The sequence below is a fragment of the Adiantum capillus-veneris genome, chromosome 18 (assembly GCF_014529385.1).
Source record: "Adiantum capillus-veneris isolate H3 chromosome 18, ASM1452938v2, whole genome shotgun sequence".
Taxonomy (NCBI): domain Eukaryota; kingdom Viridiplantae; phylum Streptophyta; class Polypodiopsida; order Polypodiales; family Pteridaceae; genus Adiantum; species Adiantum capillus-veneris.
In genome coordinates this window covers 55443203-55457001 of record NC_140948.1, presented here as the reverse complement: position 1 = coordinate 55457001, position 13799 = coordinate 55443203, and the positions used below count along the sequence as shown (strand labels likewise).

The following is a 13799-nucleotide window of genomic DNA, read 5'->3' as shown; positions in this document are numbered from 1 at the left end:
AAGAACCACTCCATGTGGTGAGTACATGCACAGAAGAGAGTGTTAGGAGGCTGGTACACATGCGAGATGTACAGACGAGTATACAAGAGTGTCAGGAGGCTGGTACATGCACAGATGCATATACAAGAGTGTTAGGAAGTTGGCACACATGTGACGTTTCACGAAGTAGACTACAGGCTCACTTATATAGCAATTCAAAAACCCAACATAGAAATAGAATGACCTTTATTAAAGAGTTCTACGAAAGTCCGCTTCACCCAACCAAACAATGCATGATTCGAGAAATTGGGCTTGTTAAAGGAAAGGTTACAAGTGAGGCATATTCAATTTTGGTTGCAATTTATCAAAACTGGATCAGATAGGTCACAACAGGATCTATTATTCAGTTGAGTAGTAGTAGGTGATATGATCTTTTAAAAAGAAAAGAAGACGCGAATCCAGGTTGATGCTCGCTACAAATTTTGGAAAAAAAGCGGAGGCGAGAAGCGGCCAACGCCGAGCGGATTGGAGGGGTGGGATGAGGCTCGACAGTGGAATACCTACTAGTGGAGACCGCTTGTGGTGAAGCCCTTGGGGTTTGTGGCTCTTGTGGTGAGAACCAAAGCTTGGAGCTTTTGATTAATTTGGTGTATTGTTTAACACCATGAAAAAAAAAGGACATATTGATGTGGATTCTGCGAGCACAACTACGAGATGGAGTAGTATGAAGAGCATTGGTTGCAGTCTACCGGGCATGACACTACCTAGGAGGCAAGTGGGCATTGCAGGATGAGGACGACTAGCATTGTAACATGCTTGGACTCTCCAAGCGAGAAACTAATAGCAACACAAGAATAGAAACTTCAAAATCCAAGAGAGAGAGAGAGAGTCAACACGGCTAGTGTAGTTTCGTGCCCAAAGGTATTGGCCCCAAAGTTTGGCGCCCCTTTTGGTATTTCTTTATCATTAGACATTGCAAAGTACAACTCCCGAGGAACCTCTACTCTCAAACTTTGCGTCTAGATGCTTTGCAAAGTGAGGCTCCAAGGGCTCTTATAAACTTACAAGGGATGCTCAAAAGCAGAGCCCAAAAGCGTTCAGTTCAAAAGCACTCAACTTAAAAGCAACTGCTCTCAAAAGCTAGGGCTGGGGACTCCCAAAAGCAGCTAGCGTAATTTTTAGAAATCCGTACAACCTGCCATTTAAGCTGATTTACGAAAAATCCGTACAGTCTCGCCACATCACCCAGCCATGCAATTTGGATCTTCTTGCTTTATTTTTATTTGTCTTGGGTCTGTTGGGCCCCGTCAGAAAGGGACCCATAAGTTGGATTAATTTATAAGATCATTTTTATCTTCTAGGTATCTGTCCGGCTGTTCATGCCACATCATCACTTTGTGACATACCCCCCCCTTGAAAGAACTATAATCACCCTCGATTACACCTGCAAAGTCAGACACGCCACAAACTACTTCAGTAGACATGGACATAAGTACAGACGCACTAAACGACACAAATCCAGCAATTGCACAAAGACGATAGTCGACATCACATTCAAATAAAATCACATAAAATCCACCAAGATCTAGGACCATGATCTCTTAGTAACATGTTTTGCAATTACATCTAGATCCAATCGAACCTCACTGATGTCTGATTGACTAATTCTTATTGCTATCATGTCCATAGAATCTCAAAACTGAAAATGCTGCAGTCATTTCGTCTTTCAAACCTGCTCTCAAACACTGTAACATTTAATGCACTAGTAACTTGTGTGTAGCGGAAATTGATAACATAGTGAACATTTCATTAAGAATAAGTTCCTAATGAGCATAGAGAGAGTACTTAATTTGAGAAAACATAGCAATTTACACCTAGCTAGTTTGGCATAGACAATACTTGAAAAGAGAGAGAAATAGAACAATTGACAATAGTTGAGGACCGGATTTACATGGAGCCAGTCCCCCCTCCAAAAAGGCTTTGTATTATAGCTTCTCCCATCAAAGGAGACTTTTGTACAATACAATTCTTGTGTTCCTCGACAAAACTCGTTGGTGCAATGAAGATGGAAGCTTCATGCACCAAATTATGCTTGAAAAACACACCTAGTGTCCCTATCCTCAGTCCCAAGACCTCACACACCTTCAAAAATGGTGAAAGCTAGCAGGGAATGAGGAAAGATTGAGAGGAAGAAGGTGTTTCTTACGAGAAAGAAGTAGAATGTTAATATTTGATGAAACCAGATGTTTATGCAGCATGAGACTAGATTTTTATACTGTCCAATGTGATTTGCTTTTTTGGTGCAGGGAACTAGTAAGTTGAGTTGAAGGAAGGCATAATGTGCTTGAAAAGTTCAATTTTAGGTTCATCTCATCTTTTCCAGGGTTCTGGAGTGCAGCAATAGCCTAATTATGCAAAAAAAGGGTGGCCACAAGGGCCCACATATGGCCCATCCAGCAGTTTTGGATGGCTCACTACGCGCGCTTGTGGCCACCCCTTTTTTTGCATTATATAGCCTTGTCTGCACCCCAGGATACCAATTTTTTTTTAGATTAAGTGAAAGCAAATCTTTATGCAACATGACAGTACAAATTCCACTTCTTTTCACTCAGATGTAATTAGAGTTTCCCCCCCTCCCCCCCCTTTTTTTGTGTTCAAAGGTCCGGAGCATTCACTATGTAAAATTTTCCTATATCACGTGCGTTCACTAGAATGGATTAAAAGTACCTCTTATAGGCCTTATCTACACATGTTTCTGCAACTTTACAAGAATATAAAATCCCTTCTGTTGAACACATGTGCTATGTTACATATACTTTAGTGAACTCCCCATGTCAACGGCCTCACAAATCCTGTGCACTAAACATTAAACACTAGAAATAGACCAAACAAGGAGTCAATTTTTACTTCCTTGTGTCCACCTAGTGTTCTTGTGAAACATTGCTAATGATATATATTCAACATCCCCAACTGAGGACATCTTGACAAAGTTTATGATCCACTTTAATAAGAATAACCATTAATGATTAAACTGAAATCAAAATATTGCTTGAATTTCTTCAAGGTGGAGTGATTAAGACTTGCGACTTGAATCATCGTACAGGCAAATCAAAATATCCATAAAAGTAAACAATATTTCTCAGATCTGTATGAAACTTCAGTAATCTAAATTAAATACTCTCACTCAATGCGACACCATTTAACAAAAAAACATATTTATATTGCATTTATAGAGGAATCCAACCTCATGAAAAATAATTACAAATGGAGACAATGTTGTTGCTGTTAGGCTTATCTTACAAGTATTTGTCTTCCTCATCTAGAGATTCATATACACTTGAGTATTTGTGTGTCTATGACACTAGGGAAGATAGTAGTACTATATGGATGGCTTCTATGAGAGCTCCTAGAGAGTCCCTATTGGTTCAAGATTCTAAAAAACACCTACTATTCTTATCAAAATCTTTTAACATGGTAGTGAAAGGTTCCTCAAGGAACAAAAATAAAGTGATTTCCATCTCTGCACATGGTTGCTTGCTCATGTCCTCTTAAAACAAGTTGAATCTGTAAGTAAACAAAAGATTATGTGAGCACAAAGTTATAAAGTACAAAATGATATCATTCCAATTATCTAATGACAATTATACGAAGAATAAATTACAAGAAAAATCTTTGACGACTCTCTATAGATAACACAACTTACTTACATTGTGAGACTCAAATCACATGCTACACAACTATAGATGGCGCACCAAAGTCATCAACAAAATAGCACCACCCAGTGTTATGAGATGTGAAGCCTAAACACTGAAATCCATAAAGAGGTTAATTCTCTCCAACATGATAAACTTAAAGATGGAGATGATGTTAAGCTCTGAATGTAAGCTACAAGGGTAGTTTTCTTACCATTCTATCTTTATGTTGGAGATGAACCCTTGCAATGCCCACGCGATATTCACACCTCCTATTGTTGTGGTATGCAACTCATGTGAGCTCATACTTTTGCCACCTTCAGGAGTAGAGGTTTCCATGTAGTGTGAGTGAATGAAAGTAGAAGGAGTAGAATCTTGTTTCATGTTGTAATGGAGATGAGAGAAGGGAGAGGAGCTAGCTTGGTGAGAAACTATGTGGTGGGTAAGGGGAAGAGATGGAGGAGGAGCTTGCTTGGTGCTACAATGGAGGTGGGAGAAAGCTAGCAGAGAGATAATGATGGACTATAGGAGGTGCATGTGGTTGTTACAGCAATGGAGAGCTTGGAAAAAGGTTTGTAGAGAGAGAAAAACACTTTTTAGCTATAGAATAGGTTTGGAAAGACTTTGGAGGGTGAAAATGATGTTTTGATTTGTTTTTTAAAAAAATCAATTTTTTGGATTTTTTAGTGCATGTTTTTAACTTTTGAAGGTCAAAAATACTTTTTTGACCATGAAATAGGTTTGGGGACCTTTTAAGGAGGGAAAACTTGAAATTTGAATTTTTTTTTGAAAATTTGAAAATTTTCAAGTATTTTTAAATCCGGGCCAAAAAGTGGGGGAAAAGAGGTCAAAGTGGTCCCCCCCCCCCTCTTTTCCCTAGCCACCTCCCTTACCTTCTCACTAGGTAAAAGACAATTAAGACGTGTAAGGCTACCTTGTCCCCCTACTTTTTTGAGGGTATAGAGTGTGTCCACCACCCTCTTCCTATTGGCTGACCTCTAATTAACCTTAATCCCAAAGGGCCCCTAGAGGGTTCATATTTTTCCTAATGGAGAGAGAGAGAGAGAGAGAGAGAGAGAGAGAGAGAGAGAGAGAGAGAGAGAGAGAGAGAGAGAGAGGGTGTGTGTGTTTCTCTCTCATCCCCTATCATTAGGGCTCACCCCCTCCTTTCGAGGGATGTGGCAAGACTTTTTAGTCTTCGCATAACCATCCAATATTTTCCCCACCTTGGCCATGAATTAATTTTTGGAACCTTAGCCTATAGAGGTCTTAATGGGGCCGAACCTTAGGTTTTTTAAGCTCCATTGATTCACATTGCTCTTTTGCAGACTGCCCCCCTTTGGATCCCTATTTTCCCTCCTTTGGATCCCTGCTGAGACCGGTCTGATAGCCTTACCAATATTCTAGCTTTTAGTCTCCTGATACTTTCCCATATTAAAAATGATTAGTTTAACATGAGACAATCATTTGGGAGAACTAGATATTAGTTTTTATGATATTATGTCTCTCTTGAAATCATAGTCGTCCTCGACTATGAGGTAGAGAAGATAAAACCTAGTCAATAGTCCTTTGCTAGTGAATAGAGGATCGCTATTTTACCCTACGACACCATTCTAGAATGGATGACTAGTCCATTTGGTGCTTGAGAGCCTTAGCTGCCGCAAGCGGTTTGCACATTAGTCTGTATCAATATTCCATAGTAGAGTGACAAGCTCTACATGGTGTTCGGGAGACGTTGTCTCAAAAACACTAAGCATGCATACTCATTAACATTTGTGCACAATAAAGAAAAAGAGAGTCTTATAAGACAAAGACTTTGTTCATTTAAACATTTTTACATTTGCTTACTCTAGGGAATCATTGTAAGCTTTGACAAGGTTTAGGTTATCCTTTAATTGTATGCCTTGCATCCATCTAGCATCTTCAAAATGATAATTTTTAAATTTAATAAGATATCATCGGATAATCTTACCTCCTCTCAATAACTTGTCTTCATGTCGGAGAATGGACTTAAGCTGCAGCACCTCTTCTTGGTCCTCGATCTCCGGTGGGTCTTTAATGATTGCTTCTTGAGGTGGCTCTCCTTTGTAAGGCTTTAGTAGGCTCACGTGGAAGGCATTGTGTATGAGCCAATGGTTGGACAACTTGAGTTGATAGGTCATCTCACTGATTGGCCTAAGAATTTGAAAGGGACCATAGTACCTTTTTGCTAACTTAGCATAGTACTTTTGATGTCCCGTAGGATTCTTGCCCATTGTGTGCCTTAATCGAGCCTTGGGAAACTTAAGCAAGACCCAATCATTTTGTTTTAAAGGATACGGCTCTTCTGTGCTTATCAGCAACAGCCTTTTGCCTTTGCTGAGAGATGGATATAGCATCCTTAATCTTTTGAAAAGGTTCTTGCAGGTGTCGGCTATATTCATCTGCATCGAAGATCTTCATTTGTACCTTGAGTAGCAGTGTGGACCATATATACCTAACGTTGTTCTTTGTTAGGTCATGTAATGGTCCCGCAATTTGTGAGAAATTTTCTATGAAGCGTCTATAGTATGCACACATACCTATAAAGCTTCTTAATTCATGCAGATTCCTTGGATTAGGCCATCCTTTTATTACCTCTAACTTTGATGGATCCATTTGGATAACATCTTGAGAGATAATGTGTCCTAAATACTGAATCTCTTGTAAGAAAAATTCACTTTTCTTTTGATTTATATAAAGCTTATTCTCTCATCAAACTTGAAACATTACTTGGAGGTGTAGCTTGTGTTCGTCTAATGAATTAGAGTAGGTCATTATATCATCAAAGAACACTCTTGTAAAGGTTCGGTGAGGTCTAAATAGCTTCTCCATCAGGAGGTTAAATGTGGCGGTGCATTGGTCAAGCCAAACGGCATGACAATGTACTCGTAAAGACCAAACCTAGTGCAAAATGCGGTTTTACAATGTCTTGATCAACTATCCTTATTTGATGGTAGCCACCTTTTAGGAAATCCTACCGAAGTACGTCGACCCCTATAGCTTATCAAATAGGTCATCTACCCATGGAACGAGAAACCTATTCTTGATATTGATCCTATTTAGTGCTCTATAGTCGACACACATACGATATGTGCCATCTTTCTTTTGCACTAATAACACGGGTGAACAAAATGGAGATGAGGTAGGCCTAACCATGCCTTTCTCAACCAACTCATGCACTTGCCGCATAACTTCCTCTTGTTGGAGGTTTATTAGGTGGTGAGCTTCCTGGAAGAAGTTTAATTGCATGGTCGTCATCCCCTCGTTTGGGAGGTAGGTCACAAGGGATGTCATCAATAAAAACATCTTGGAATCCTTGGATAGCTCTAATTCCTTTTGATGTTTTATATCTTCTTTTGCTAAAACATTAGGTTCATTTTGAGAATCTTTAACAAAAATCATATACACGAAAATAGAGCTCTTTATTGACTTATTGAAAGGTTGCTTATGTACAATGGGTATGGTACTACCCAACTCCTTAGCATCTATGTACATATCTTTTCCCCTGTACCTAAAGTAGATTTGTCTTTCAACGAATTTAACATTGGCAGCCATGCGATCAAACCATGGTGCCCCTAGGATTACATCCTCATGCTTGAGAGGAGAGATAAAGAAATCCTCATTGTCCACATAGCTTTGGACATGGAGCCTCAATTTCCCAAGTAAGGGAGTGAATGAGGCTTCTTGCCCCTTGAAAGCACCATCGGCAGGTAGGACATCTCCCATCTCATAGGCTTGGATGCCTAGCTTGGTGGCTAACTCTATGGATATGAAATTGTGAGCATCATGTTCTCTTACCTTTCCCCAAGCATGGCATAGAGGAGATCCTTTGTGATGAGCATCCTCTTCTTGAATTTTGACCAAGGTAGCTCTCGGAGGCTCATTACGTGTATTCTTATGGGGGCAAGCACGATAGGCATGCCCTTGCTCCCCGCACTTGAAACAACGGTTATCTTTTTGATAATGCTCTAGTCTTTAGGAGAGAGTTTATTTTTGCCTTTATAAACTCCCTTCTCCTTAGCTTTGTTGTTATTGGCGTTGCCTTTGGGAGACTTTTGGACATTGTCCTTTCCCTTAGGCTCGTTAACGGTCCTTGTTTTCCGTGGGCTTAAGATTTCTCTTAGCCCCTTGTTGGAAGTTGATTCTTGAAGTCACCATGGTATGTTGTATGATCACAGATATGGTGCGTGGCCTTTGGGAGTTAAAGTACTCCAACATATCCTCAATTAAACCCGCACAAAATTGTTGTTTTTGCTCTCCAAAATCCATCTTTTTGAAGGCAGTGGCTTTGAGGTGTAAATCCCAAAACTTGTCAACATATTTGTGAATATATTTGTAGGGAGAGAGAGCTTCAAGCTTCGCCATTCGGTGAGTACTTTGTCTTTGACATCGGTAGCCTTCATGATGGAAGCTCTTAAAGCTTTCCATGTTCATGGAGCTTCACCGTTTGCTTGTAGGCTAGACCACCATTTCCTGACAGGCTTTTGAAAATGCATGTCTACATGACGTACCTTAGAGGAATCTATGAAGCCCTCATCTCCAAATGCCGCATCGAATTGTTGGATAAAGGCAAAGACTTCGTCCATAGCACAAAAAGTGCCATCGTAGGTAAGGAAAGAGATGTTCTTTCCTCCCTCTTTGAAATTTTTGAGCTTGGACCACCTTTTCCAAGAGGCATAGGATTTCCTATGGCCTCTTCTTTTGGGTGGTTCGAGAGCTACACCATCACTTACTTCAAAAGAGGAAGAGTATGAGGAGGATGGAGAAGAGGGTGACCTCTTTTTCGGCTGTTTCTTCCCTTGTTCCTCCTTGTCTGCACCATCACTTTCTTCTGGAAGATGATGAAGAAGATGGAGAAGAGGGTGACCTCTTTCTCGCCTTTTTCTTCTCTTGTTTTCTCTCTTTTCTCTTTGAATTATGGTGAAGAGAATTATGCGATGGTTATCTCCGTTTAGGGGGTGATGGAGAGCGTTTTGCCCGCCGTCTCCGTGGAGCCATCTTCGTTGAGGTGGCAGGAGGCTCGCTTATTTATTGTTCTTTTGGTGAGGGCTCTACCATTGAAACTTGGGTTCTGCTGTGGGAGGGAGATGCTTCATTGAGTAGTAAATTTTTGAGCCCTTCGTATGGATCCTCTTCTTCCCTTATTGGAGAGAGTCCTCTTTTGGAAGTCTCACTAGGAGGCTTCCTAAGTACTCTCTCTTCTTGGTGGGGAGTTTGGAGAATACCATGGGTGCGCAATTGTTGTAACACTTTGCCTTGGAGGGATGGATTTCCCAGGGCTTGTTGAAGCCTAGAAACAAGATATTTTATAAGCATAGGGGTAGCATTAGTTGCTCTTTCATTAACAAAATCAAAGTTATCAACATTCATTTCAATCTCTTTTCCCTTGTCAGCCATACTAGCAAATTTTAGGTGTAAATTTTTACTTGTACTTTGGCACTTTAAGCTCTACTCAAGCATCTATACTCGTGGCTTAAATATTATTAATTGCAAGGAATAGAAGAGAGGGTTCAACAGAGCCAAGACAACACCGGTTCCTGTCAAGATTCTAATAACTCAATAATGGTTAAGTCATAGGCAAGGTCCATAGGAGTCCATTATTAATACCATAGCTCTCGATGGTATCCCCGTTAACTGCATAAAGGAGGCGTGCTTCAAGGATGAAAAATCCCTATTCTACTTACTCTTTTGCAATTAAGAACACCAACCATTTGTAGCAAGCTTGAGGACCTCTCTTCTTGAGCAAGAAAAGAGAAACCAATAGCTCTGATACCAATGTAACATTTAATACACTAGTAACTTGTGTGTAGCGGAAATTGATAACATAGTGAGCATTTCATCAAGAATAAGTTCCTAATGAGCACAGAGAGAGTACTTAATTTGAGAAAGCAACATAGCAATTTACATCTAGCTAATTTGGCATTGAAAGTACTTGAAAATAGAGAGAAATAGAACAATTGACAATAGTTGAGGACCGGATTTACATGGAGCCGATCCCCCCTCCATAAAGGCTTTGTATTATAGCTTCTCCCACCAAAGGAGACTTTTGTACAATACAATTCTTGTGTTCCTTGACAAAACTCATTGGTGCAATGAAGATGGAAGCTTCATGAACCAAATTATGCTTTCAAAACACACTTAGTGTCCCTAGCCTCAGTCCCAAGACCTCACACACCTCAAAAATGGTGAGAGCTAGCAGGGAATGAGGATAGATTGAGAGAAAGGTGTATCTTACAAGAAAGAAGTATTCTCCTCTCATAATCACTCTAATTAGCATAGCTTAGCTTATTAATTAGCATGGTAGAGGAGATGAGCATGCCATTGAAGCTTGGCTCTTGGTTAGATTTGCATTCCATAGCCAAGAGTTGTTGGTGTAGGCCTCTACTTCTCAATGCTTGGAGAAGGAGATGGAGTTATTCTTACACAAATGAGTTGTGTGTGTGTGTGTGTGTGTAACAATGTGTAAGACTAAAATGCAGCCCCCTGCCCCCTCTCTCTTCTTGGTTGACCCCTCTTGCAAAATACTCATGATGGCTTCCCATTGGCTCCTGGAAAGCCTAGCCAATCACAAATTAGGAGCATAATTGATAGCCTTGTCACATGTGTCCCCCTTTCCCCTTTTGTAAGAGCTTTAGGTAATTAAATAATTCATTTAAACTCTCATTGGACCTTTTAGTCTTCTGGCCAATAGGAATCAGACAAGCCATTGGGCTGCTGCACGCTCATTGGACTCCTTGGTAGACTGTCCAATAGTCTTCTAGGGAGATTAATTTCTATTGGTTCTTTTATCAAGAATTTTTAAGTTGATTAAACTAATTTTACTCTAGCCTAATTCTCATTGGTCGACCTCTATGGCCATCCAATAAGATTTGAGGAGAGCTTAAGGACAATTGGCCTAGGACCCTTACATGTGTCCAGTATTCCCTTTGTGTAAAGGGGGAGCTTTGGAGAGTGTATATGTGTGTGTTTCTCTCTCATCCCCTACTATTAGGGCTCGCCCCCTCCTTCCTAGGGATGTGGGAAGACTTTTTAGTCTTTCCATGACTATCCAATTTTCCTCTACTTTTGGTCATTGGACAATACAATTAACTTTAGGAACTTTAGTCTATAGAAGTCTTAATGGAGTTGAACCTTAGGTCTTTTAAACCCCATTGGTGCACATTGCCCTTTTGCAGACTGTCTCCCTTTGGATCCCTATTTTCCCTCCTTTGGATCCTTGACAGAGACCGTTGAAGATGAAAAATTATGCAAGGATTCAATGCTAAATGCGACTTCCGTTCTTCTAATCACCAAAGGGTAGTGGAACATGCTCATGCTCAAATGGTGATTAGAGAGTGAGATTATTGAAGATGCTAATGCAAGAGAAATTGATCCACTTAGCTATAGAATCGTTGGCTCTAATACCACTTGTTGACAAGCCTGTTCCTTAATTACGAATGGTTTAGCATTACGCTATGGTGGATAGAGCCTTAACCATGGTGTTAAGGTTAAGGTTATGCAAAGAGTAAGGTTAGAGAGAGAGAGAGAGAGAGAGAGAGAGAGAGAGAGAGAGATGGGGATTAGGGCTAGGGTTTGAGAGATGGGGATTAAGGTTAGGGTTATATATATATATATATATATATATATATATATATATATATATATAGAGAGAGAGAGAGAGAGAGAGAGAGAGAGAGAGAGAGAGAGAGAGAGAGATGATGGCTCTTGATTCATTAAAAAATAACCTCGTAAGTAAACTTAGTGCTTTACAATCATTGGTTAGAGAGGTTGTATCCTCTTGCTATTGGACCATCTCATCATTTGTCCTTTCTTATATGGCTAGAGAGCTTTCCCATATGGCGCCACAAGTTGAGCTTACCTTAACAATTAAAAAAACGGGCCAAGCAGTGCAACATATATCAAGAACCAAAGCAAAGCAAGCACAAAGTGTAAATGTCTGAACCCATCGCTTAGTGTTGGTATACCTTTTTGTCACTCAAGGATTGGTAAGAAAGATTTTGATCTATCATTTTTTGCTACTAGCGCAATCAACCCCGCTTTCAGTTTTTTGTTCTCTTTTTGCTCAAAAATCAAACATCATAGGTGAAAATTGAGCTATTAAAATTTTACCATACTTATTTAGCGCACATTGCCACCCGCATTGCATACTCGAAGTTGTCATGTAAGGAGCAAGCAGCAAGCAGACATTGCCATGCTAAGCCTTCATCATGTCTGAAAGGGAAGTGTTGGATCAAATTTTCTGCTTGTTTAAGCTGCCCTGCCCGTGCCAAGAGGTCCGCCATGCATAAAAAATGATGATCAGTATATACTACATCATAGTTCAAAAAAATCGATAGAAAAATTTGATTTATACTATCTACCCAGCCCGCATGACTACATGTGGTGAGAACACAGCTGAAAGTTATCGAGTTAGGCTTAATACTGTTTTGCCACATTTCATATAAGAGTCCAAAGACCTCTTCGACATAAACCCTATGTGTGAAAGCTGTCATTAAAGCATTCCACATTGTGACATTGGCACTGAGAGACCGACGAAATGTGTGTCGCGCCTCATCTAAACTTCCACATTTTCCATACATATCAATAAGGGCTGTTCTCACCATCTCATGCTCCTCTAGGCCAAGCTTATTAACAATATCATTTATGTACTCTCCTTCTACAAGCGTACTCAACATGGCGCACACATCCAAACAGCAGAAAAGCACAACCTCGTCTGCTTGGATTCCTTTGCTCTGCATTTGATGGAAGAAACCAAGTGCCTCCTCACCTTGTTCATTTTCGGTGTATGCTACAATAATAGCAGTCCATGAAATGACATTCACCTGCTGCATCCTATCAAAAACGCTCCTCGCTTCCCTAATACTCTTGCATTTTCCATACATGCTAATCAAAGCCACCTCTAGCTCTGCATTTTCAAGGCCAAGTTTGACTAAAAAAATATGTATTGATTGCCCATTAAGAAGAGATCGCAAGCGTGCACATGCATTAACAGCACCTAAAAATGTTATTTCATTGGGTTTTGAACCCATTTGTAGCATTCTATGAAATGTATCAAGCGCCATCTTTGCATTGCCATCTTGCAGGTAAGCGCAGATCATGGTGTTCCAAGTTGCAGCATTTCGCTCCGGGGCCATTATGAATGTATGTGTTGCGTTGCTGAATTCCCCTGCTTGCACAAGCACGCCAATCATCGCGTTCCAAGAAATAACATCACATGCGGTTATGTTCCCAAACACATTCTGTGCTAAATGCAACTTCCCACATTCACCATACATTTTGATAAGGGCAGTCCCCACCACAACATCTCTGTCAAACCCAAACACCATAGCTGAGACATGAATTGCTTGTCCATGAGAAAGGGAATGTATGCTTGTACACGCATTGAGGGCACCGACAAATGTAATTTTTTTTGGATGAAAGCCTTCTACATGCATCTGAGCGTAAAGATGGACAGCTTCAATTCCACAGCCATGTTGAGCGAGCAAGCAGATCATGGAAGTCCATGAGACAACATCACGTGCAGGCATGGTGTGGAAGACATGGTATGCATCATCATGCAGCCGCCCTTGAAGACCATAAGCTTTGATAAGCAGGTTCCGAGAGTACAAGGTAGGGTTAGGGTTTCTGTCAAAAACGGATCTGGCTTCTTGGGCGCTGCCCAGTTGAGCATACATTCCAATGAGGGAGTCGGCGATGTGGGGTTGAAATGCGTATCCGCTTCGGACAAGCTGGTCATGGACGAGGAGCCCATCCTGCAGAGAGCCGGCGTCAGCAGCTCGCCTGAGAAGAGAGCCCTCCCGTGCCAGACATCTGTGCATCAGCCATTAAGACTGGCAATAAGAATTTGCTCGTCAGTGCAATGAGCTTCGCACTTGGTGAGCCAAAGGTCCTTTTGTGGATCTTTGAGCCCACAGGTAGCCACTTGGCATGATCCAAGCCTTTGCCCACAACTGAAATCGCATGGTCACGAACCTCCATGTGTAATAAAAAGCTTCACTTAAAAATAAAGTCGCTGTAGTAAAAAGCTTTACGTAAATAAAAGGTCCTTTTCTGGATCTTTGAGCCCACAGGTAGCCACTTGGCACGATCCAAGCCTTTGCCCACAAC

At 40.7% G+C, this 13799-nt stretch overlaps 1 protein-coding gene across 1 annotated transcript; it reads right to left on the bottom strand.

The window, feature by feature from the left end:
- Nucleotides 1–11400: 11400 nt before the first annotated feature.
- Nucleotides 11401–13562, bottom strand: LOC147435692 (pentatricopeptide repeat-containing protein At1g11290, chloroplastic-like). The gene has a single exon (XM_086488682.1). The coding sequence runs from the start codon at nucleotides 13508–13510 to the stop codon at nucleotides 11807–11809; it is 1704 nt and encodes a 567-aa protein (XP_086344808.1). The 5' UTR covers nucleotides 13511–13562; the 3' UTR covers nucleotides 11401–11806.
- Between the last annotated feature and the right edge of the window lie 237 nt (nucleotides 13563–13799).